General features: G+C 36.1%; 1 protein-coding gene and 1 long non-coding RNA gene across 2 annotated transcripts; one reads left to right on the forward strand and one right to left on the reverse strand.

Annotated features, from left to right (window-relative positions):
• Nucleotides 1-1866: 1866 nt before the first annotated feature.
• On the reverse strand, nt 1867-4639 carry LOC147643384 (uncharacterized). Its single transcript, XR_015272200.1, has 2 exons — nt 4481-4639; nt 1867-2512 (listed from the first exon to the last, which is right to left on the reverse strand). It is a non-coding gene; the product is annotated as an uncharacterized LOC147643384 (long non-coding RNA).
• Nucleotides 4640-18984: 14345 nt separating this feature from the next.
• On the forward strand, nt 18985-23757 carry LOC110187270 (putative multidrug resistance-associated protein lethal(2)03659). Its single transcript, XM_020956657.2, is given in 8 exon segments — nt 18985-19210; nt 19453-19701; nt 19794-19947; nt 20010-21680; nt 21682-21758; nt 21819-23028; nt 23084-23500; nt 23564-23757. Coding segments are annotated over 8 exon segments (3882 nt in total). The 5' UTR covers nt 18985-19142; the 3' UTR covers nt 23600-23757.
• The last annotated feature ends 122 nt before the right edge of the window (nt 23758-23879 follow it).

A 23879-nucleotide genomic window follows, 5' to 3' on the forward strand; every position in this document is an offset into this window, starting at 1 on the left:
CTATATATAGACTATATAAAAAGGCACAGACATTCGCGACATCCGGCAAGATGACACATTAACAGGCATCCGCACACAATTTTGAGGCTCAACTCGGTCCCACAAACACGAGGAGTGGGAATGGGCAAAGCAACTAGGAATGTGGGTGATGGCAACACGGTTGGCTGCATACCAACTTTTCCGTCTAAGCCAGAACCTGCAAAGTGGCTTTAAGCCACCAGTCAAGCTCAAAAACCCAACCCTCCTCATCGTGAGACCTCAAAACTCGTTGGTTCTTTTGGCCTCGATGCTGATTCTTTGTGTCTTGTGTTTGGATTTTTGCCTTTTGCTATTTTAGTAGCTGGCTATTAATATTTCACTTCATCCTGCACGTCCCGTATCCCCAGACAGACAGAGAGAGTCCTTGATATTTGTTTGTTTGGTTGTTAGCTCCTCGGTTCCTTGCCTGGGTGACGCCCTTTTTATTGTTGTCGTCATCGTTGTCGTCGTCGTCGTCGTCGTCCTCGGTGCCATTAATACGCTTAACATGGGTAACATGATAAGCTAACAAGTGTGTTTGTCTAGGTTTTGACTTGACTTGATTTTGATGTGGTTTTGCTTTCACCCCGTAAAGCCTTATTGGCCTTGACTTGGTTTCCTTTCAAGCGGTTTCTTTAGGATTACCTTGATCTGGATTCGCACTCATCTGGTGTTATAGAAAGAAATTAGAAAGTGGAAATTATATGAAAAATAAGATTAATATTTTTAAGCATAAAGTTCTAAATTTAAACATACGCAAATGACATTAGCAAGTATTTTCTAACATACACCCGCCACTTTTGGGAAATTTATTGTGTAATACAATCCACACTAAATTCCATTCAATTTATTCCTTTATTTGTTGTGTGTGGTTTTTTTTTCAATCGCAGTGTCCTAAATTAATTGCAGTTCATTATAACGATTGCAAGCCCAAACCAGACCAGACCGCACATGGAAAATCAATTAAAAGCGGCGTTATATAACAAAACATTTGCACAGCCACCGCAAATCGCAGCCGCAGAAATTTAACACAAAAGCGTTTTTGGAAATTTGTCCACCAAACACCAAATCGGCAGACAAAACAAACCAACGCGCAAATCCAACGCGAATCGTGTCAATATTGGCCATTTTTGTGGGTCTATCAAGTGCTACTCAGGTATTATAATTTATTAAATCAGAAAATTAAATCTAGACCTGCCAATGTTGCTAATAAAATACAATTTTGTATGTTTACAGAAGGATTTGCACTTGTTTGTCTTGAGGTAATATGCATATTATAAATATCTACAAGTATATATTGGAATAATCCTTTCTTGTGCAGGTACAAAAGTGGAATAAGGATTATCCCCAGACGCAGACACATGGCAAACAAATGCAAGGACAAAACCGAGCAAACAAAATGAACAAAAAGTGCAAACAATGAAAGTAAGGGACAAATTTGCATTTGATGCGCGTTTTACACAGGATTTTCAGGACCTTGGCATGAAAGAAAAAAATAACAAAAATATAAAAATAAAATAAAAACACCCAACGATATACATAAAATATATTGAATGCAGGGACTACACATGCATCTGGAGCTCATAAAAATTTCATTCAATATAAATGTTTATGGATGACAGCAAGGCGATTGTTTATAAACCTTTAAAAGTCACTATGGGTTTTTAAATAAAAATGTTTTTTTCTATTTTAAAAAAATATTTTGAGAAGGGAACTCTTTAATGAAATACAAAAGCCTCAAAGGTTGAATAAAAGTAAAAGTTTATAAATAAAAGTATATAAAATCAAAGGAGCTATCAACTAATAAATAAAAAAATCAATAGGAAAAACCGAATAACTATACAACTATTAACATTGTGACATTCAATTTATTTACTTCTTATATACATTTTATTCTTTACACACTTTTCTTTAAGCACCAACTAATTTCCAAAACTTTAACTTGAAAATTCAGTTTAACTTTTGCTCTTTCTCCTGCAGAGAATCGCTTAGTTGCAGTCCAATTTAGTACCCCTCGGAAAATACTTTGGCAAACATTCGTCTCATCAGGGGGAAAAGGAATGATTTCCGCAGCTGTGGCTCATCCCACTGATGCTGGCGGCATTCGTCAGCAGATGCAAGGACACCTGAGACTGACACACTTTCACTTTAAGCCAGTTGTAAAAGCGAGAAATTCACAGGATTAAGAGCCGTAATCCAACGCCTACCGGGGGCCAACCTCCCCCTCTGTTTTGCACCCCAAAACGGCTTCTCCTCTTGCTGCGATCCTGTTCCTGTTCCTGCTGGATCCTTGCAACCATAACCACCAACCCAACAGTCCACTTGTGCATCGGAGCGTTTTGCCAGCGACTTAACAACATTTTGCATTCTGCCCACTGTCATCAGCCGTTGTTCACTTGCCCCCGCCGCTTTTCACCGCCTCTGAATTTTCTCACACTCGGAAAAATGGTGTGTCCTTTAACTAAAAAATATATATTTTGAAAATAAATAAGTTCTGTAAATAATGGTAATGGTAATGGGTTAGTAATTTAAGTATCTAAAGGCAAGCTGTCATTTGAAATATTGTTAGTTCAATGTTTGATATGAAAGTACTTTAAATAAATTAAATAAATATATTACATAAAATTTAATTATGTTATTATATATGAATAAACAAAATCAAGTCCTTAGTGTTATTCTCTAACTGATATGCCTATATTTATAATTTCCAATTTCCAATTTCCATTTTTCGTTAAGAGCAATAATTTTGTTTGATACAAAATTCCTTTCCTAAAAATAAGTGATTTTTGATGCCTTAAATATTATATTTTTCTTGTTGTAAATTATTTTACACGCTATAAATTTTAATAGAATAAAATAATATGTAACCATTAATAATATTTTTATTCTCAAAGTGCATTCGAGGCTTTCCCGCTGCAACTACGAGTGCACAACGGCTGTCGTTGTTTCCGTTTCCATCGCCAGGGAGAGGCACATTTTGCGTAATCTTGTTAGATAATTACCGTGTAGGGACTCTGCGGTTTTCCCATCGGTGTGAGCCATCCTCTCTGCTTCGTGTGCGAGTGTGTGTGTGTGTGAGTGTGTCTCGGCCAGGTTGGTAGGCCATTTCAATTGCCACCCCGAAAACCCTCCCCCTTCGTTGCTGCCAATCGGTTTCAGATACTTGGACAATCCGACCCAGTTTTCCGGGTACCATTTTGAGTGTCTCTGGCAGGGAGGGAAATTGGAAAAGACAATCGAAGATTTTCTCGGACAATCAGGTTTTGGGGTTTAGGATTCATGAAATTATGGTTGTCCTTAATAAGGAGAGTATACAATGTAACGCAACAATTTGTTTGCAACTCAAACTTTAAAAGAGTACCATGTCAAATTTAATAAAAATAATAATAATGTAATACATTTAAGTATTAAAATGTAATAACTTTTATATAATAAAAAGAATCACAATTACAAAATTGTGTAATTTAAAAACCAGGAAATTATCTTTTACCAGTAATTTTTTATTTGTATAAAATATGCTTATATTTTAAACTGAATTTCAATTTAAAAGTTCAAATTGATTTTCCATTATTAAACTAACAAAAAATACCATAAGCAGGCTTCATAATTTATTTAAAAGCGACAACACTAAAAATCAATTTAATACCTTAAATTCCGGATATTATTTTCTAGCCGGATATCCTCGTACAATAAAACTCACCATCAATTTAAGAGCTCTTACGCATACTTAATAGGCTTTCTAATTTAAAACCACAATTTTTGTTGCTTTTTAACATTCAATTTAAATTCAAATTTTGTGAAATCACTAAAACCAATTATGAGCGCAGTGTCCAAAGCCAATAATCACCGATTTATTGCAACAATTCGACTAACAACTAATTTATTTATTAAGCCAAATAGATGGGCCTATTTTCCGAAAGGTAAAAGTGAACAGGTGAAGCGGTAAAAAAATGAGTTTTGCATTAATTTATGCATGCTCAGTGAGCAAAAGAAATGACAAAGTTGGGTAGGAGAGAAGGAAATTGGACGATTTTATGATTGAATTTCATTTCTGCTCTATCGATTGGAAATCAATTATCACAATTGTGTTGCACAAAAAAATAAACGCACTGAAATGCAAATTGAAAAAAGAAACATTCAGTGGGGGGTCACGCACTTAATTTGTTCATTGTTTTTCCTCAGGCAAACGTTTTCCTCCTCTCCTTCCTTTTTTTTGCTGATCAGCCTTTGGTTCATTGACCAGTTTTACTTTTCGTATTTGCAATTTACATAATACAAATTGCAATTATCTTTAATGCGCTTAAGTTGGGACTTTTGCCTGTGGCCAATTTTAAATGTTCTAATTGATTTTTTGGCTTATGTTGCAAGGCCTGTTTGGGTTGGTTTATTTTTTAAATTTTTCAATTTTTAATTTAGTTTATATACATTTAATTAGATTTTGAATATATTTTCAATAGCTTACCTTATTTTGAAATCAACGGTCCCAGTTTTGTGCCTCAATTATAAAAATAACAACAGCCAGGCCAAAGTACAAATGAAAACAAAAAAATATAAGCATTTTAATGGACTCTAATTTTGATGATTTCTATAGAGCTGCCTACTTTAATACTTAAAATATATATTAAGTACTTATGTAATTAAATTGAAATACTAAATAAAACCTAATAGCTTAGTTTTTTTTATTTTGATTTAAGTAAAACAAGGTTCTCTAGTTTAAATATCAAATTAATTTGCAGCAGCTAAGCTTGTGTTCTTCTTAGGCATTTATTTATTTTCAATTAACCTAACTTTATTTCATTTAAAACTTCAACAAGTCATTTGAAATTTTCCAAATTTGCTTACATTTACAATTTTAATAGTTTTTCAATTTTTCATTGAATTTGTATGACTTGTAGCAGTCGCCTCCCCTCCATTTTCTAGTCCAACTTTTACTGACGAACAACTCTCGCAGGAAGTGCTGGCAGGACGATGGATGCGAGCTGTTGGATGACGCCATTCTGGGCGCATAAATATTTTAGATTTTCCACGTCAGACTTTGTTGCTGTCACAGAAACTATGAAGGCAGTTAGGGAGGGGGATAGGGGGAGCAGCTGCATTTTCCGAGAGCCTATCCCGGCAAGCTGTTCGTCCAACTGGCGCTGGATTGTTAGCAGTTCCCCAGCCTCATAGCTCAGTGTGTGTGTGTGTGTGTGTGTGCGGTGAGTATCTGTGTCCTTTCTGCCTAGTTGGCCAACTTGGCAGCAGGCAACTGCAATGTTGACGCTGCTGTTGCAACGGCAATGCGGTGCTTGAGAGAAAAAATATGCAAACTGCGGGCTGATGTACTGGAGAAAAATAATTATGAATCACCTAAGAATAACTCATTAAATGCAAATTGAATATAAATTACTTACCAAACTAATTTATTTCAATATTACATATAGTAAAGCTTCAAAAATCTTTATATTTTCCTCTCTCTACTCCACTGTTCCCCCTTAACTTTATTTCATAAATGGTTATTGTTGCTACACGATCCTTCGAGCCTCCTGCAATATGCTGAAAGGGGGGTTCCCTGGTATTAATTTGTTGCCTGCACCAAAAGTGCTTAATAAATATTTTAATTACGAAGAAGCTGGCTCGGGTCAAAGCCGGATGTCCTGATAGCCTGACATGCATGCCCCGATGCGGTAGATCAGATGCCAGTGCCAGTGCAGGTCTTGAGGTCCTGTGGGGGGGGGCCAAAGGAGATTGAGAGGACATATTGCAGCCTCTCAGACTAATGATACATACGTGGCACGCACTCACAAGGGCCACAATATGGCTTTGATATATGTATAAATAATATAAGGTGAAGATGAAAGTCGAGAGGATAATTTAAAAGAAAATTAAAAGAAATTGTACTTTATGTTTTAAAGGATTGATAAATATAAGAAATTGTTTAAAGAGTTGAAATAAATGTTCTTTAGTTCCTTTAGTTATTCTACACACTTCTGCTATTTCTTATTATTGTTATTAATATTAAATACCCTGCATAAATCGTATATTAATAATGTGTTTTGATTAAAATATATACTTTGAAAACATTATTCTCTTTTTATTGTATTCCCCAAAATGTTTATATTATTTATATTTTGAAATAAAATTATTGGAGGGGTATTTTATTAGACTTTCTTTTGTATTTAAAGAATTTATTTCTTAATAAAGCAATAATAAAAACCAAAGACAGACCGACAAAGTTGTTATATCCTTTTAGTTTACTAATGAAGATCGAATGAGGATCGAATCTAAAATCGATCATAGCCAAAGCTTAAAATATTTGCATTCTTTGAATTTATATTTATAGATATTTATACCCTTGCAGGGTATTATAATTTCAGTCAGAAGTTTGCAACGCAGTGAAGGAGGCACCTCCGACTATATAAAGTATATATATTCTTGATCAGGATCAACAGCCGAGTCGATCTAGCCATGTCCGTCTGTCCGTCTGTCCGTCTGTCCGTCTGTCCGTCTGTCCGTCTGTCCTTCTGTCCGTCTGTCCGTCTGTCCGTCTGTCCGTCTGTCCGTTTCTACGCAAACTAGTCTCTCAGTTTTGAAGCTATCTGAATGAAACTTTGTAGTTAGCCTTCTATATACTCTCACTCGTATATATGTCGGAACGGGCCGGATCGGACGACTATATCATATAGCTGCCATAGGAATGATCGTAAAATTTTTACAAAACAATTTTTAACTTTTTAGTTTTCAATAGAATTGGATCAAATTAGTAAAGCCATTTTACTATATCTACAATTTTGTTAAATTTTATGAAATCGGACCAATATATCATATAGCTCCCATAGAACGATGAAAAAAAATACAATTAAATTTACAACTTTTTTAGTTTTCAGCTGATTTTCATCAAATTTGAGGTATAGCCATTTTATATTAGTCTTAAATTTTTTGTCAAATTTTATGAAAATCGAACGACTATATCTTATAGGTGCCATACAAACGATTTGTTTGCTGTAGAGGAAAAATGCAAATCTGTGAATGTAAAACTGCAAATATAATATGTATAGGTGAATGAAATGAAAGCAGGTATTATTATTCATTGTTTTTTAACACAAATATATATAATTTATATTGTATGGATTCCTATTCATAGAATTCGATCTTGCAAGCGTAATAAAATTCTGCGTTCTTTGAAGTTATATTTATATTATGTTTTATACCACAAATATAATTTTTAAAAATCTCATAACTAAGGCAAAAAAGGCATTAATTTTGATTCGGAAAGCTTTCCGATGTTAGTTTTTATTAGGTTAATAAATCTGCATACTCCTAATAAAGATTAAAAAAAATTAAATTTTTTTACAACTTTTTTAGCCAATTTTAAAAGTAAAATCTCTTAAAAATTTAGAAAAAAATTTTAAAATTTTATTTTTCCCCCAGACATGGCAAGATCGATATAGCTTTCAATGCTGATCAAGAATATATATGATTTATGGGGTCGGAAATGATTCCTTTACCAAGTTTTGAGCTTCTGACTGAAATCAAAATATCCTGCAGGGTTGAAAATATACATCTTCATTCTTATTTTAATCATATAATTTGCAAAACCCAAACTTTCAACAGATTAAGCAAAATTCCGCGATAATTCTTGGCCAAACGATTAAATCTAAAACTAAAGCTGAAAGCTTGTAGCCAGGTGGCAAAATTGAGCAAAGTTCAAGTTGAGTCGAAAATTGCATAAACTCATTTGTATAATGCACACGCTTCGCCATCCGAAAAACCAACTGAACCCCCTCACTCGCCACCGGGCTCAGCCCCCAGATTTCCTCAGTTTTCCCCCGCTTTTCCTCGGTCTTTATGTGTGACCCGCTCATCTGCATACATATATGCAACGATGCAGGGGGGAGGGGGAGGCGATGAAAACTATGACTCGAAAATGTGACCTGCTGGATGCGTAGCTGGGAAAATGTCTGGGAAAATGGGAAAATCTGAGGGAAAAACGGGCTGGTGCGGGGCGGCACTTGGGGGCATGGCCTTGGGCGACATTTAGCACTCGCCACGTAGCGCGGCCACGCCCACCCACTTTGGCCAGCCCTGGAAAAACTTAGCTTGGAACATGGCGGAGCTTAACTGTGACACATTTTACACATAATTTTCAACACCTAAATCCGCAAGTTAGTGCCAACCATCAGATTTTGCACACGTTAACGCAAACATAAAGCGCCGGATTTTGGATTTTCAACTGTGCCGTGCCAGCAAAAGAGGTGCAGCAGCAAGGATTCTCTGCCGGACCAAGGTGTGTTTCCCCTTTTTAAAGCCACCAGCCCACAGCCACGAATAAAAAATGGGCCATGAAATGCACAACTTTTGTGCATGCGAAAACAAAGGAAAAGTGGGGAAAATGTTCTACGTGAAAGTGGCCTGGTCTTAGCTGAAAAATTCAGACTTCATGTTCAAAAACTTTGACCAGACAGGAGTGTGCTAGTCCTTTGAAAAGGTCAAAGGAGCTCATGAAAGCACTTAGACTGGACACATTTAAGGGGAGTGCATTTTTAAATAAAGTTTGAAAAATTATTGTAATACAAAAAATAATTATCCTAGGGGATCCTTAAAATAAATTTAGATATTAGGTATGAATTGCAATCATTTTAAACCATTTTTTAACAAACTATAGTTAAATATTCCAACAAATAAGAAAGCAACAGTTGAGAAAGATAGTCTATGTGATAAAGGATAGGATAGGGTATAGGATATTGTAAAATAATGATATAGCGTTACTGTTTTTTATGGAATTTAAGAAATATTTAAAATCTTAAATAACTTACATTATCATTTCGACTGAAATTTAGATAAGAACCTAATTTTAGTAAGGTAGTGTTGCTTAAATATACTTAAGGTTTAACTTCGTTCTACGCTTCTTAATACCCTAACGACCCCGAAGGCCTTAATTTATTTACATTATAAATAATCTGAACACAAAAAGCAAAACCACATTCCACCGGTAAAATGTAGAATAATGCTACATAAATCTAAAAAAATTTTATGCTGCACATAATACATTTACACATTACACCATCATACCGACAGAACCCAATCCCTTTCGTCCCCTTCTTGCTCATATTATGATTTATCAACATGGAAACAGAGGGCTTTTGTAAATGCTGAACACATCTGGCTATATGATTTACATATCAAGCCGACCGTCAACTCGATTGTTGGTTCTCTTGAAGTTGTTGACCGTCCATCACGTGACGTGGCCTGTTTGTTTTAAGCAAAAGTTTACATTTACAATGCCTTACATTGGCGCTGGCAAGGAGCGAAAGATAAACTGCCAGATGAGTCCTGCGCCCGGCGACGGAGGAAATGAATGAAACCTCCTGTAACTTGAAGCGGAAATTAATAAAAACACAAAAAAATGTTGCCCAGCAAGCTGGGCAAAATAACATTTCAGAAAACAAAACAAAACAGAACATAAAAAAAAAAGACAAAGGAGAATTAATATGCAACATTTTAAGGTGGCATATGTTGCATGTAAATGCAAATTTGTTTGAGGAGTGCAAAAAATAAATATCTAATGTAGGGATGCCTTTAAAATTAAGCCTTTGCTTCTTACTTTGTATTTTTGTTAAATTTAATAAGAAAGAAAGTTTATTTCGAAAAGCCAATGTACATATATACCCTAGAAGTTACTCGATCATAACTAAGGCAAATATGTGTCGTTTTCAATTAATTATTTAATGGGGTCCATGGCTATAAGGGATTTAATTGAAAAGTAAATACATTGCATTGGTCGGATTATATTTTTAGGGTGGAAGGGAAATCACTATCACTACCACTATCACTAGAGATGTAAACACTGGGAAGGCCACGGACTGAATGAGGCCGGTGCGACGGGAGTGCCTGTATTTATAGTCGCGAGCAAAGAGAACAGAGAAAGTGAGAGCGGGAGAGAAAGAGAGAGAGCTCCAGAGAAAGGCAGAGAAAGTGCTATCTCTTGGGATACACAGAGAGAGAAAGATATACCGAAAATAGGTAGAGAGGGAGAAAGAAAGACCCAGAGAAATTATTAGAAAGAGAATGCTGCTTTAAATCAAGATGGCTTTACGTTTAAAAACAAACAATAATGCTAATGCTTATGCTTTTAATAATTCAAAAACTATACTATTTATTCTACAATCCCAATGTATTCTTTACATATATCCTTTAGAATAATTTATATAAAGTAACTTAAGCTAATCAAGGCATGTTCGTGATTTGGCATAAATAAACGATGCAAAACCATTCCCAACCGCAATATTTTGCCAATCAATTGCCGCCCCCAGAAGGCCGGAAAAACCCAGCAAAGCACTTTTCCCAACCCAACTACAAGCTGTTTATACATATTTACAAAAATAACTGGAAACTTGAGCTCGCAGCCTTCCTAACCCGAACTCTGACCTCCGAGAAAAACGGGTCGAGTTGGCGGCTTTGGTTGGCATAAAGATAAAATGCCCCCAAGGAATCGGGCAACAGTTTGTAAAAGTTTTCAATAAGCTTCGGTATATCGACGGCAGTTTGTAGATGCGCAGCGGAAATGCATAAACATTTATAAGAATTTCCTTTGAAAACATGTTAAACATAATTTCATGGCCCAGGGAGACGTTAGCCCAAGGATGAGTAGAGCTGTGACGGGGGAAGGAAAATGTAACAAGTGAAATCAATTGAAGTTACTTGTAAATGAATTTCAAGTTTTCCGGATACAAGTTTACTTAATTTGTATAATGCAGTAATTCTGAGGAAAAGTTGATCAACGGCTGGCAAAAATGTCAAATTGAAATATGGAAAGGAAGGCACAATATTGATTTGCTGAAAAGTATTTAAGTTTTCACAAGTTTATTGTTAGAGGAAAAGTTGTATGTTGATTATTGGGAAAATTTCAAGGTAAATTGTAATAACCAAAGGTATTTACAAGCAAGTATTTCTGATTAAGTCTGGCTCTTCTGTAAGTATTTGACTAATTATAAAAAGGCCAGCTCATGCTCATAATTAGGACTCTTCTGCATTTTTCCAATCATTAAAAATGTACATATAAATTCTCCACCATTTAAAGTTAATTCGTTTGTATTTATTCAACCATCAAGTGGTGTATTCTCCGTGGCCCGGAAAATCCTGCAAACGAATGCTCATCCCCTAGAGGATTTCCCATGCCTAATGTCGCCATAACTCAATGGGAACCTATTGAATCACAGCAAATTAACATGCATATATTGGAGGGAGGCAATGGAAGGATGAGAGGATGCTCGTGTCGAGCCCACAAGGACACATGTCGCCCCATGGCATTCCGCTGGACCCCCTCGAAATCCCATTCCATCCCAGCGTCAAATGAAACAGAACAGAACAGGACGAGATGGGATGGGACTCTTGCGCCGCTCGGCATACAAAATAAGCACAAACAAATTCGATAACAAATGGTTCGGAATCGAAACAACAACAAAGGATATATATAATATATTTATAAAGAAGGAGGAAGGACAGCGAACAAAAAAAAATAAAGACGAGCGAAGGACGCTGGCGCATTTAGGAACAAATGACATATTGTCAGGGACAGCATACAGAGAGCACAACATATGGTTTAGTCCCGATGTGACTTTCTGTTTCTTCTGCTGTTTGTTTTTGCTTAACGTAAATATAAAATTTATTATCCAGCGAAGCGCATAAATTAGCCAAACAAGAAATCAGTAGCAGACGCAAATTGAGACCAAAAACCCCAACTTCTCCCACTCAATATTTCCAACACAGATCAACTTGATGATGATAACAAATGAAATCAAATGAGTGGAATGCTGGATATGCCATACTCATACCCAATGGAAGACAGCAAAAGACAAGCACAAGCATCATCAATTGTGGAGAGTTCAATTTGTGACTTCACAATTAAATTAATGAACTAGTGCACATGTGAAACTTAATTTCGAAAAATATAAAACAATTCAAATGGAATTTTGGTAAAGCTTTAAAGAAGGAAAATAAAATATGGGTAGTGTTAAGCTTTTATAACAATACAAATAATCAAAGACTTAAACTCTTTAAAATTCGATTCTTTTTAATGAAAAAAAATTAAAGGCTCCTTTGGAATTTCTTTGAAAGCAAAAATTGTGCATAATTTAATTTTTTGACAGAAACAAATTATTAGTAGAGAATAAAACCTTTAAAAATTGCTTATGAAACTTAAACTTTTATTTTGACAAGCAAAGATTAATTACCTCTTCTAAATATTCTATTTTTTTAAAACAAATTTTGTAAAAGAACATCAATTCATTTAACAATAAACATTTGAACTAAAATATAAATTTTTGAAATATAAACATTTATTAAAACAAACAACACTTTTTTACCCTCCCAAAAAATTATTTTGGAATACAAAATTCATTAATACTAAAGAGAATATATATTTATAAAATTTTACATTATTTTCTATCCAATATAAAATAAATATTTTCCTAAAGTCCCAATGACCCATTATGCATTGCATTTAAATGTATTTACTGTACCAACTCCTTCTTAAACAATAAACCCATTTGGTTAACGCCATAATAATATTCACTGTGATGATTTCTGCCCAAAGCAGGTTTTAATCATAGCCTTAAATAAATATTAAATATCCAAACCAAATGGGCCTTTGAGGCATTATATTATATTAGGTTCACACTTAACCATAAACAGGCTAATTAGTTGTCTTGCGCTTGACACACACAAGTGTTAATTTTCCCAAAAACAAAGCACATACACACTACACACTTATACACTACTCTCACTCACTCACATTCAGCTAATTAACACATTTTCGCAGTTTTCACAGTTTTCGCAGCCACTCACCCAGGCAGTTTTCTGTTTCGCAGCAAGACCGCAACCTGGAAGCTTCATGGCTTTCGATGTGTTCTAGCCATAACTTCTGCGGCCCAAAGTCGCTATGAAGGCTAAGGGCTCCGACTCGTGCTATATGCAAAAGTCCTTTCAAAGAAAAGGGGGAAAAAAAATATGGGATGCAGATTTTACAGCAAAATCCATGGCAACATGACCAGCAGGCAGCAGCGGTAACGAAAAGTTTTTGGCAAAACCAAGCCGAAACTTTCAAGATTCACAACTGCAACACTTGCAGTGTGTTGATAGAGCTGGCAGTTACACTGGAAGAAAATATAATTAACACAGGGATTTTATTAAAAACTAGAAGAGTGTATTTAGTTGAAAAATTTATGGATTAATTGATTATAGAAGAGTAGAGAAGAGTATCTTTATTAGGATATATACATTAATTTAGCTATCTGATAATTGAATATACTTATATAATTAATTTTCTTAGGCTTTAAATGACATTTTTTCCTGTGCTTTTAACTAATCTCCCATACACACACACTCTGCATACACACGCTTACCCAGGCCATTGTGCATATCCTGCATATCCTGCCTGTTTACCAAATGAGTTTTGTCCTAGTTTGTTTAATGCCTTGGGTCGCAAAATTTATGACGACAGTCGAGGGCGAGGGCGGTATCTCGTATCTATCCGGAGAGTTTCTTGGTGTAATGGACAGATAACTGTTGCCTAATTGTTCTGACATTCATATGAGTCCAATGAGGTTGCTCGGGGGATAGTTTCAAAAGTAACTTGCCATTTAATTCCTTCTCGATTCGTGTCATTTAATTTTATTGTTATTATTTTAAGGGTTCTGTATAAATTTTATTTTAAATAAATTTAATTTAGGTTATTTTGTCTAAATGCAATGTAGTTTAGAATGATTTATGATCTTGAAGAATTATAAAGAATTTTATCAACTTGATAAACTTATTAATATTATCCAGGTAATGCTCTATTTTTACCAACATATCACCAAGGACTTCTTCTTCTCAATCTAAATTCCTAATACATATATTCTAAAAACTATACATGTTTTCTTAACATAAAAAACCATATATTCCCCCATATATATTTTTGGGACTTCAATAACAATTAATTGACTGACAGACATGCCGCTGAGCTCGCATTTAATTTGGATTGATAATTTAAATGAGTGCACCTGTTGCCCGGCCAACGGGACCATACACACATACATACATCAAAATGATGTCGGCGAAAATATTTCAGGCCATACGTAGCATAAATTCCGTTTCATTTAGCTCTTAATTTAATTTATTTGTCACATTCTGCATGCACCATGGGTGCCGCAAAACAAGCGCGGGAGGTAATTGAAGGTGGCACAATTATTGAAAGCCGCACGTAAATTAACCCCAAAACGTTGTCGTGCATGAAATGCCAAAAATTTAACTAAAATTATGCACCTTTGTGCATGGCAGAGCCGGAAAAATGGTAGACAAGCTGGGGGGAAAAATAAAACCCAACGAAATGAGCGGCCTTTGAATTGGGGGGGACTCCCCAACTCCCCATCCAAACCTCTCTTTTTTTAACATAAAACGCTGATTGCAGCAACATCCTTCCCTCGTTTTTCCCCCAGCGAGAACGTGACTGAGTTTACACGCAAATAAATACAAATCGCAGTAAGAGCAACTGCAGCAGCAAGGAAAATATATGAATTCTCGGCTCTATGGGGTTAAGCAGCTGAACAAAAGTTAACACAAAAAACCCAAAGGAGTAAAAGTGCTGGGAAATACAAATATGAAATGTGGCCACCGAAACAAAAATGCAATTTATTTGCCAGCCCACACAAAAATATTCGTTAAAAATAAATAAAGTTCAAGGTAGTAAAACATTACGACTATTAGGTACCCAGGTTTAAGATCTTTCTAAAATTGTGGTTAGGAATTAATAGAGAAATTATTACCATTACTTGTTATATAGTAAATAAGGATTCATAAAATAATAAGGAATATAAAATATTATATACCCCTTGTACCCTTCAATTACCTGGCATAAAATTTAATAAAATAGAAAAAAATATAAAACAAAAAAATACAAACTTTATCGCAACATCAGTGGCCGCCAGGTGGCGCTACTTGGCGAGCTGCAAAACGGAACCGGAAACGCTGCTGACAGCAAAGCCTGTTTGGTATGAAGGGTAGACACAGCTGCCATTGCGTTATCTGCATTTTGTTGATTCCACTTTCCCGTCCTCATCCGCATCCTGTTCCTCTCTATCTCCGCATTATGCATGAAAAATTCTCTCCATATATTTTGTCATGTTTTGTCTTGAGGGCGCAAGGTGCAATAAGTCGGTATTACTCAAAGAAAAAATATATTACAGGCTAAAAAATTGCAGAAGAGGCTGTAGATTAAATCAAATGATTCTAAGAAAGGAAATCTTCTCTATGGAAAACTGACTTAATATCAGGAAAGTAAATCAATATTTCATATTTAAATGTAAAGAAGTTTTGTAATAAACGGATAAATAACAGATTTTTAATCAAACAATTTGATTAACAAATAATAGAGCTTATATTTATTTTATGAATTTATATTTAATCTTGTTTCTATAGCAAAATCATTTTTGAAAGAATGTATCTGTTAAAAGTTTTGTAATAAACGGATAAATAACAGATTTTTAATCAAACAATTTGATTAACAAATAATAGAGCTTATATTTATTTTATGAATTTATATTTAATCTTGTTTCTATAGCAAAATCATTTTTGAAAGAATGTATCTGTTAAAAGAAAGAAAAAACCAATAATAACTTTAGATATATAGCAAATAAACTGTTTCTTTTTATGTACTTGTAATTAATATCTTGAGTACTAAACCCTTAACCCCAACTGAAGTAGATATATCCCTTAAAGGGTTCCTAACTAAATGGAATGAATAGCCATTTACATTTATTGGCGTGAATGTCCAAACCCTTTGCGCTGGGATCATGGGTCATTAGGTGCCGCCAATGGAGAGCACTCAAAGGCAAAATCACAGAAAAGCTAATGCTAAGGCCAAAGCCATTCCAAGGTCAAAAGTCCAGCATTAGTGAAAGCTAATTAATCACAGTCGATGGGCTTACATTTATGGCAGACATGCCAGGGGACCCACACACATATGCAAATGTCACATTAGCCTTATACTTTAATTAATTTCTAATCCCCGCTCATCGAATTGCGACTGCAATTAATGCTTGTATAGGACTGCCAAGGATTACCAAGATATAGCCATTTGCTCCTCACATTTATCAAACATTGCACACACACACACAACTGACTGAAGGATATCAATTTGTACATGTGAGCGTTAAGTGCGGAATTGGCCCAGCCATCAACTATGAATTAGACATATGAAATTTAATCGTCAAGATGTTGATATGGGTTGGGGGAAAGGGTTTGATAATTAAGCCCAAAGCTCAGCAGTGAGGGAGGGATTATCCCATGTATATCCCTAATAAACAAACCACAGGATTTGAACATTTTGTGTAATGAACTATTTGGAAATATTTGTAATTCAAGTTTGCGGTAAGGCAAAGCGTTTAAGGGTCTAATAATTGTGGGTTTCGGTTTGAGGCTATTACAGGAAATTGAGCATAAAACTATTAATAGATGTGTAAGAAATTAATTACTATATTTTATTTCTACATCCATGTCTTATTCACAATAAAAATTTATTGTATTTAAAGTCTCTAATCTGTATTTAAATTCAGTCCATCAAACCTGTGGCTTTGTATACAATTTCTAACTCAACTTATGTTCAACTTGTATGTCCTTGAGCCATCTCTAACTCCTCCTTTTGTTTAACTCCCTAATTTGTGTTTAAGAAATTGTCAGGATTTCAAGCATAATAAATTATTTATTGCCTGGAGGCCAAGATAGATCCTGTATAGATAAATGTGCAAAATGTGTTAACAAACTGCCACGCCCACCGATTCCAAGCACTTTGATTTGTGCGTAGACCAATTTATCTGCCACAGAAGTTGAGTGCCACGCCCCCCAAAAAGCCACCAACGTCGTCTTCGTCGTAGTCATCGTAAAGCATGCCAAAGCAAGGCAAGGCACTTTACACTCAAATTGTGTTAATTTGCATATTGGAAACTTTTGCCTAATTGAACATAATGCCACTTAATTAAAGTTAAGACAAGTTTTTGACGGTAAAATGGTTTTTGCCTCAAGGGGGAGAGGAAGGTTTGCATCTTAGCAACTAAAAGTATGCCCAACATTTATGGCAGTTTGTTGTTCAAATTTACGGCAATTAGTTTAATATGAGCAGATTATGAGGGACGCACACAGGACGTAATGAAATCCGTTTTCGGTTCTGGGAAATTAATTTTTGCGGGTATCCAGGCCAGGCCCCCACCCCCATATAAACACGAACACTCAGATATATGGAAATCAATTAGCACTTTGAATGTCCTGGCCTTAAAATGCTTAATTGCCCCGTTAGCTAAGTGTACATTTGTTAAATATTTATTAACATAAATATTTGGAAATAAAATAGGATTTCCCTCGAAGGCAATTAAATTGAACCAAGGAATAGGATTAATGTCTGTTTGAGATTCGGAATTAAATGTATAAGGAATTCATATTAAATAAATAATTATAGGAATAGTTAATTTGAAGGGTTTTGTATACATTATATTATTCCATTATTTTAATTAAAAATATATTAAAATATATTTTACAAAAATATAAGAAGTAGTTAAAATGTTAAATAAAGAAGAAGGAGAAGAGCAAAGATAGCTGTGATCTATTTTTAACCCTTGCAGGGTATTTAAATTTTATTTAAAAATGTATATATCAGTATAATATATATATATATTCTTGATCCGCATCAATAGCCGTGTCGATCGAGCCATGTTTATATGTCCGTCTGTCGATTTTATGCAAACTGGCCTCTGATACTCCCTCTCTCTCGCGCACTCTCTCCCTCTCTCTCTTAAACTCAATATTTTTCAGTGCGTGTATCTCCCCCTCTGTTATTCTCTAGAGATAGCTTTTACTCTCTCGCTCTCACTTTCTCTGTTCTCTTGACTCGGGGACTATAAATAGAGGGCACAAGCGGCGCGCTGGCCTTAGTCTGTCCGTGGCCCCCCACCTGTTAACATCTCTAGTGAAAGTGATTGTGATTACCCTTCGATCCCAAAAACATGACGTGGCCAATGCAATACATCTGGATAACCAGGAGGATGATCACATCGATGATACCGTGAAAAGCCTAATTGAGGTCAGCTCTACACTGAAGGAAGATAAGCAAAGACGTGTCTCCTCCACTGCGGTAAGTCTTAATCATGATAATTATATCATGTACATATAATTGCTAGGAGGTATTAGGCCTAGGTCTCAAATGAGCTGAGCCAGCTTTTCATTCCTTTTCCAATTAATTCCCTTATTGCCATGGTTCACTTAATTTTAATTTAAAGTGATACAGTATATTGTTTTGAGGATGTCCAAAAATGTATACTCAAAATTAAATTAATTATATATAATTCACGAAGGTTAATTACCTACTCTTACGATACTTTCTGAACCTTACTTTGGTGCAACTTTTGCTACATTATTATACATTTATAGGGTTTTTTAAATAAAATAAGTTAAATTTACAATAACCTAAATCGAACTTAGAATTCATGAAATAATTACCTTTTCTTTCATCTATTTTATAAAATCTTTCATAATTCCGCATAACCGCTTGTCGTTTCAAAAAGAAAATATTGACATTAATCTAATTTTAGATTTTCCGTAGTATTATCTTTATTTATTTCTTATCTATCCATAATAAAAGTAATTACAAACTCTTGTGAAATAAGGAACATTTAAAAAATAATATATTATAATAACAATTAATGTTATATTATATATATTATAATAATATTATTTTCATATAAAACGTTTGCTTTACTTAACCGTTGACCCTGACAGATAATAGTATTATAATTAATCTCGAAATAACAGGTTTCCCTTTGCTGGCAACATAAACTAATAAGATTATCTTTAAGATAAGCTACGTCATTCGGGTGAGAAAAGTTCCGCGACTTTTATCACTTAAGGTGAGGCACTTAAAATTGGATCAGATCAAGTTGAAAAGCGGAACCCAACGGATGCTTTTATCCGTTATCAAATATAAGTTTTTTTCTATTTAATTAAGTGATTAAGTGAAATTCATTAAGGCTAAATAATTTCATAAAAGTGCCATTTATGCAGGAAAACGCTTCTATACTCATTGTAATAATTAATGATACAAATTAAATAATAATTAAATCATGCAGGCTAATAAATTGCCACAAAATCCTCGCGAATCGGCGGGAATATTTTCCTCCCTGATGTTTTGGTAAGTTTCGAATAAATTAAACATTTTTCTAATAAATGAATGTTTTCTTCTTATTTGAAAACATTACATGGTAGTTATCCAAAAAAAATGAAACTGTTATCAGTAGATAGGTGAAGCTGAAAGATCACGTCTGTCACTTATCTTTATCATGTTTGGAGAAACAATTACAGTACAGAACGTTGATGCTCAGCTTTTATCAAAATGTTTATATTTATTTAAATTCTCTATAATTTTCTTCACAGCTTTGCCCTGCCCATTCTCTTTAAGGGCAGAAAGAAAACCCTGGAGCCCACGGATCTCTATCAGGCTCTGAAAGGACACAAAGCTGATAGTTTGGGTGATAAGTTTTTCGAAACCTGGCAGGCTGAAGTCAAGTCCTGTCATAATAATCCCAAAAAGGAACCAAGCATTATAAAGGTTATCCTTAGAGTATTTGGTTGGCAATTATTGATATCAGGCTTGGTTATTGCTATACTGGAATTGGGAACGAGGTGAGTTAAAAAATTTAATATATATAATATTTGCATGATTTTTGCATGCCTTAGAATAATATATGTAAATGAATACATTTATTTTTTAATAGAGGTACCTTTCCCCTTCTGTTGGGTGCTTTAATAGCCGAGTTCACAGCTAATGGCAATGGCGATGGAGTCAAGGCTCAAATCTATGGGATAACCTTGATCTTGACTACTTTAGCAGGAGTTGTTTTACTCCATCCTTTTATGATGGGAATGATGGTGAGTTTAATTATTAATATTGTATTTAAAAAAAAACCTAACTAATGTATTGTAACTCATAGCACCTGGCCATGAAAATGAGAGTGGCTGTAAGTACAGCGATTTATAGAAAAGCTCTCCGGTTGAGTCGCACTGCTCTGGGAGATACAACCACGGGTCAGGTGGTTAATCTTTTGTCCAACGATTTAGGACGCTTTGATCGTGCCTTAATTCACTTCCACTTCCTGTGGCTGGGACCTCTGGAACTGCTCATATCCGCATATTTCCTCTACCAACACATTGGAGTAGCATCGCTTTATGGCATTGGAATTTTACTACTCTATCTGCCAGTTCAAACCTATCTAAGTCGACTCACTTCCAAACTAAGATTGCAAACGGCACTGAGAACTGATCAACGTGTAAGAATGATGAATGAGATTATATCTGGCATACAGGTGATAAAAATGTACACCTGGGAGAAGCCATTCGGAAGGCTGATTGGACAGCTTCGCCGTAGTGAAATGAGCTCCATTCGCAAGGTGAACTATATCAGGGGAACGCTTCTCTCCTTTGAAATTACTCTGGGAAGAATTGCGATATTTGTGAGCCTCCTGGGATTCGTCCTAATGGGTGGAGAATTGACAGCGGAAAGAGCCTTCTCGGTGACAGCTTTCTACAATATCCTGCGGCGTACGGTGAGCAAATTCTTTCCCAGTGGCATGTCACAATTCGCAGAGATGCTTGTTACCTTGAGGAGAATTAAGGCATTTATGATGCGAGATGAAGCTGGTATTCCTTCTCTTGAGGGTGCCAAGAAAACCAAACTTCTCAATAAAGATATTGAACCTCTAGTGGAATTGGAATCCTTTCAAGCACGTTGGAATCGAGAGCACACGGAACCCATATTGGATAATGTAAATCTCCGTCTGAAGCCTCCGCAATTGGTGGCAGTCATAGGACCCGTGGGCTCTGGTAAATCCAGCCTTATACAGGCCATTCTGGGAGAACTTCCTGCAGAATCTGGAAAGCTGAATGTGAGAGGAATACTATCCTATGCCTCCCAGGAACCCTGGCTCTTCAATGCCTCCGTTCGTGATAACATTCTCTTTGGCTTGCCCATGGATAAGCATCGCTATCATAATGTTATACGAAAATGTGCCCTGGAACGAGACTTTGAACTGCTTCAAGGAGATCGCACTTTGGTGGGCGAACGAGGTGCCTCTCTCTCTGGAGGTCAAAGAGCTAGAATCAGTCTGGCTAGAGCCGTATATCGCCAGGCGGATATATATTTACTCGATGATCCCCTGAGTGCCGTGGATACCCATGTCGGTCGTCATCTATTCGAGGAATGTATGCGAGGTTTCCTTCGAGATAAACTAGTGATCTTGGTCACCCACCAACTACAATTCTTGGAACATGCCGATCTCATAGTGATTATGGATAAGGGAAAAGTCACAGCTGTTGGGACCTATGAGGAGATGCTCAAAAGTGGTCAGAACTTTGCCCAATTGCTGGCTCACCAAACCCATGAGGAAAACGAAGATTTTGTACAGGAACAGGATGAAAGTAAAGGAGATAAATCCAATTACTCACGACAAAGCAGCCGGCAGAGCCGAGTTAGTGTGGACTCTATGGATTCTGGCAAGGATTCTATTATCGAGGATGAGAGAAAACCAGTGCAGGAGGCTCGTTCCACGGGGAAAATTGGCCTAAGCATGTATGGAAAATATTTCTCGGCAGGGTCTGGTTGGTTCTCTAGTGATCTTGGTGGCATTCTTTTGCCTGGGCACTCAACTTTTGGCCTCTGGTGGAGATTACTTCTTGTCCTACTGGTAGGTACGACATTTTTCTAGTTTATTTCTAATTAAATTTTAAGTATATTATTGTTTCAGGGTAAAGAACAATAACTCATCTTCATCGTTGGACATTTATATCTTCAGTGGCATCAATATAGCCCTGGTGATCTTTGCTCTTCTGCGAACCCTTTTATTCTTCAGCATGGCCATGCATTCCTCAACTCAGTTGCATAATTCAATGTTCCATGGCATTTCCCGAACGGCCCTCTATTTCTTTCATTCGAATCCTTCGGGAAGGATACTAAATCGTTTTGCCATGGACCTGGGACAAGTGGATGAAGTCCTGCCCGCTGTAATGCTAGATTGCATTCAAATATTCTTAACAATCAGTGGCGTTATATGTGTACTTTGCATCACAAATCCTTGGTATTTGATCAACACAACGACAATGTTTGTGGCATTTCATTTCCTGCGGAAATTCTATCTGAGCACCTCGAGGGATGTGAAGAGATTGGAGGCGGTGGCCAGATCCCCGATGTACTCTCACTTCAGCGCCACTTTGAATGGATTACCCACAATCAGAGCCTTGGGTGCTCAGGAGCTGCTTACCAAGGAATATGATAATTACCAGGATCTGCATAGCTCTGGATATTACACCTTTCTCTCCACAAGTCGAGCTTTCGGTTACTATTTGGATCTATTCTGCGTGGCCTATGTGATATCAGTGACTCTGACAAGTTATTTTAACCCACCGCTGGATAATCCTGGACAAATTGGATTGGCCATCACTCAGGCCATGTCCATGACTGGCACTGTACAGTGGGGAATGCGTCAATCGGCGGAATTGGAAAACTCCATGACATCTGTGGAAAGAGTCCTGGAATATAAGGATCTTGAGTCAGAGGGAGAATTTGAATCTCCAGCGGATAAAAAACCACCGAAAGAGTGGCCTCAAAAGGGAGAAATTAAAGCGGATGAACTCAGCTTGAGATATAATCCAGATCCCAAAACGGATAATGTGCTGAGATCCCTTAAGTTTGTGATCCAACCTTGTGAGAAAGTGGGAATTGTGGGTAGAACGGGAGCAGGCAAATCCTCTCTTATAAATGCCCTATTTAGACTCTCCTATAATGATGGATCCATGGTGATAGATAATAAAGATATAGCTGCAATCAGTCTGCATGATCTGCGAAGCAAGATTTCCATTATACCCCAGGAACCAGTACTGTTTTCTGGTACTATGCGCTATAATCTCGATCCCTTTGAACAGTATTCCGATGACAAGTTGTGGGAGGCCCTTGAGGAGGTAAGCATTGCATAATTATTATATTTAAAATTTAACTAAAATTAACTTCCTTCAGGTTCACCTCAAAGAGGAAGTCTCCGAGCTGCCCACAGGTCTTCAGAGCATGATTTCCGAAGGTGGGGCTAACTATAGTGTTGGTCAGAGGCAGTTGGTCTGCCTGGCCCGTGCCATTCTTAGAGAGAACCGCATACTAGTGATGGATGAAGCCACGGCAAATGTGGATCCCCAAACGGATGCCTTGATACAGTCCACCATTCGAAGGAAGTTCAGGGATTGCACTGTTCTGACCATTGCCCATAGGTTAAATACGATTATAGATTCGGATAAGGTAATGGTTCTAGATGCGGGAAATCTGGTGGAGTTTGGCACTCCCTATGAACTCCTCACGCAGTCCAAGCGACAGATCTTTTATGGAATGGTAATGGAGACGGGACGAGCCAGTTTTGAGCATCTCTTGAAGATAGCTCAACAGGTGGGTCTATTAAAGTTATTTAATTTTTTATATAATAATCTTTATATATTTATTATTTTACAGGTAAACGAGACTAAGTCGCGCAACAAATCGGAGTAATCAAAAAAAGACTTTGAAACGTTATGCCAGAAACATTGAACTACTTTATTTTAATTTCTATATGAAAGACCATATTAATGAAACCAATTTAAATATGCAAATGTATATCAACAAATATTATTAAGTTTTAAAGAATAATAAAAAGGTTTTAACAAGTACATTCATTTTATTAAATTTCCATATATGAATGAACAAATACTGGCCACATTTGATTTTCGCGCTTGAAAAATACAAACATGTCCGCCGATTAAGGATACCACATATCGATAGCCGTAAACAT

The sequence above is a fragment of the Drosophila serrata genome, unplaced genomic scaffold, assembly GCF_035046125.1.
Source record: "Drosophila serrata isolate PLE 108 unplaced genomic scaffold, ASM3504612v1 contig_275, whole genome shotgun sequence".
Classification (NCBI taxonomy): domain Eukaryota; kingdom Metazoa; phylum Arthropoda; class Insecta; order Diptera; family Drosophilidae; genus Drosophila; species Drosophila serrata.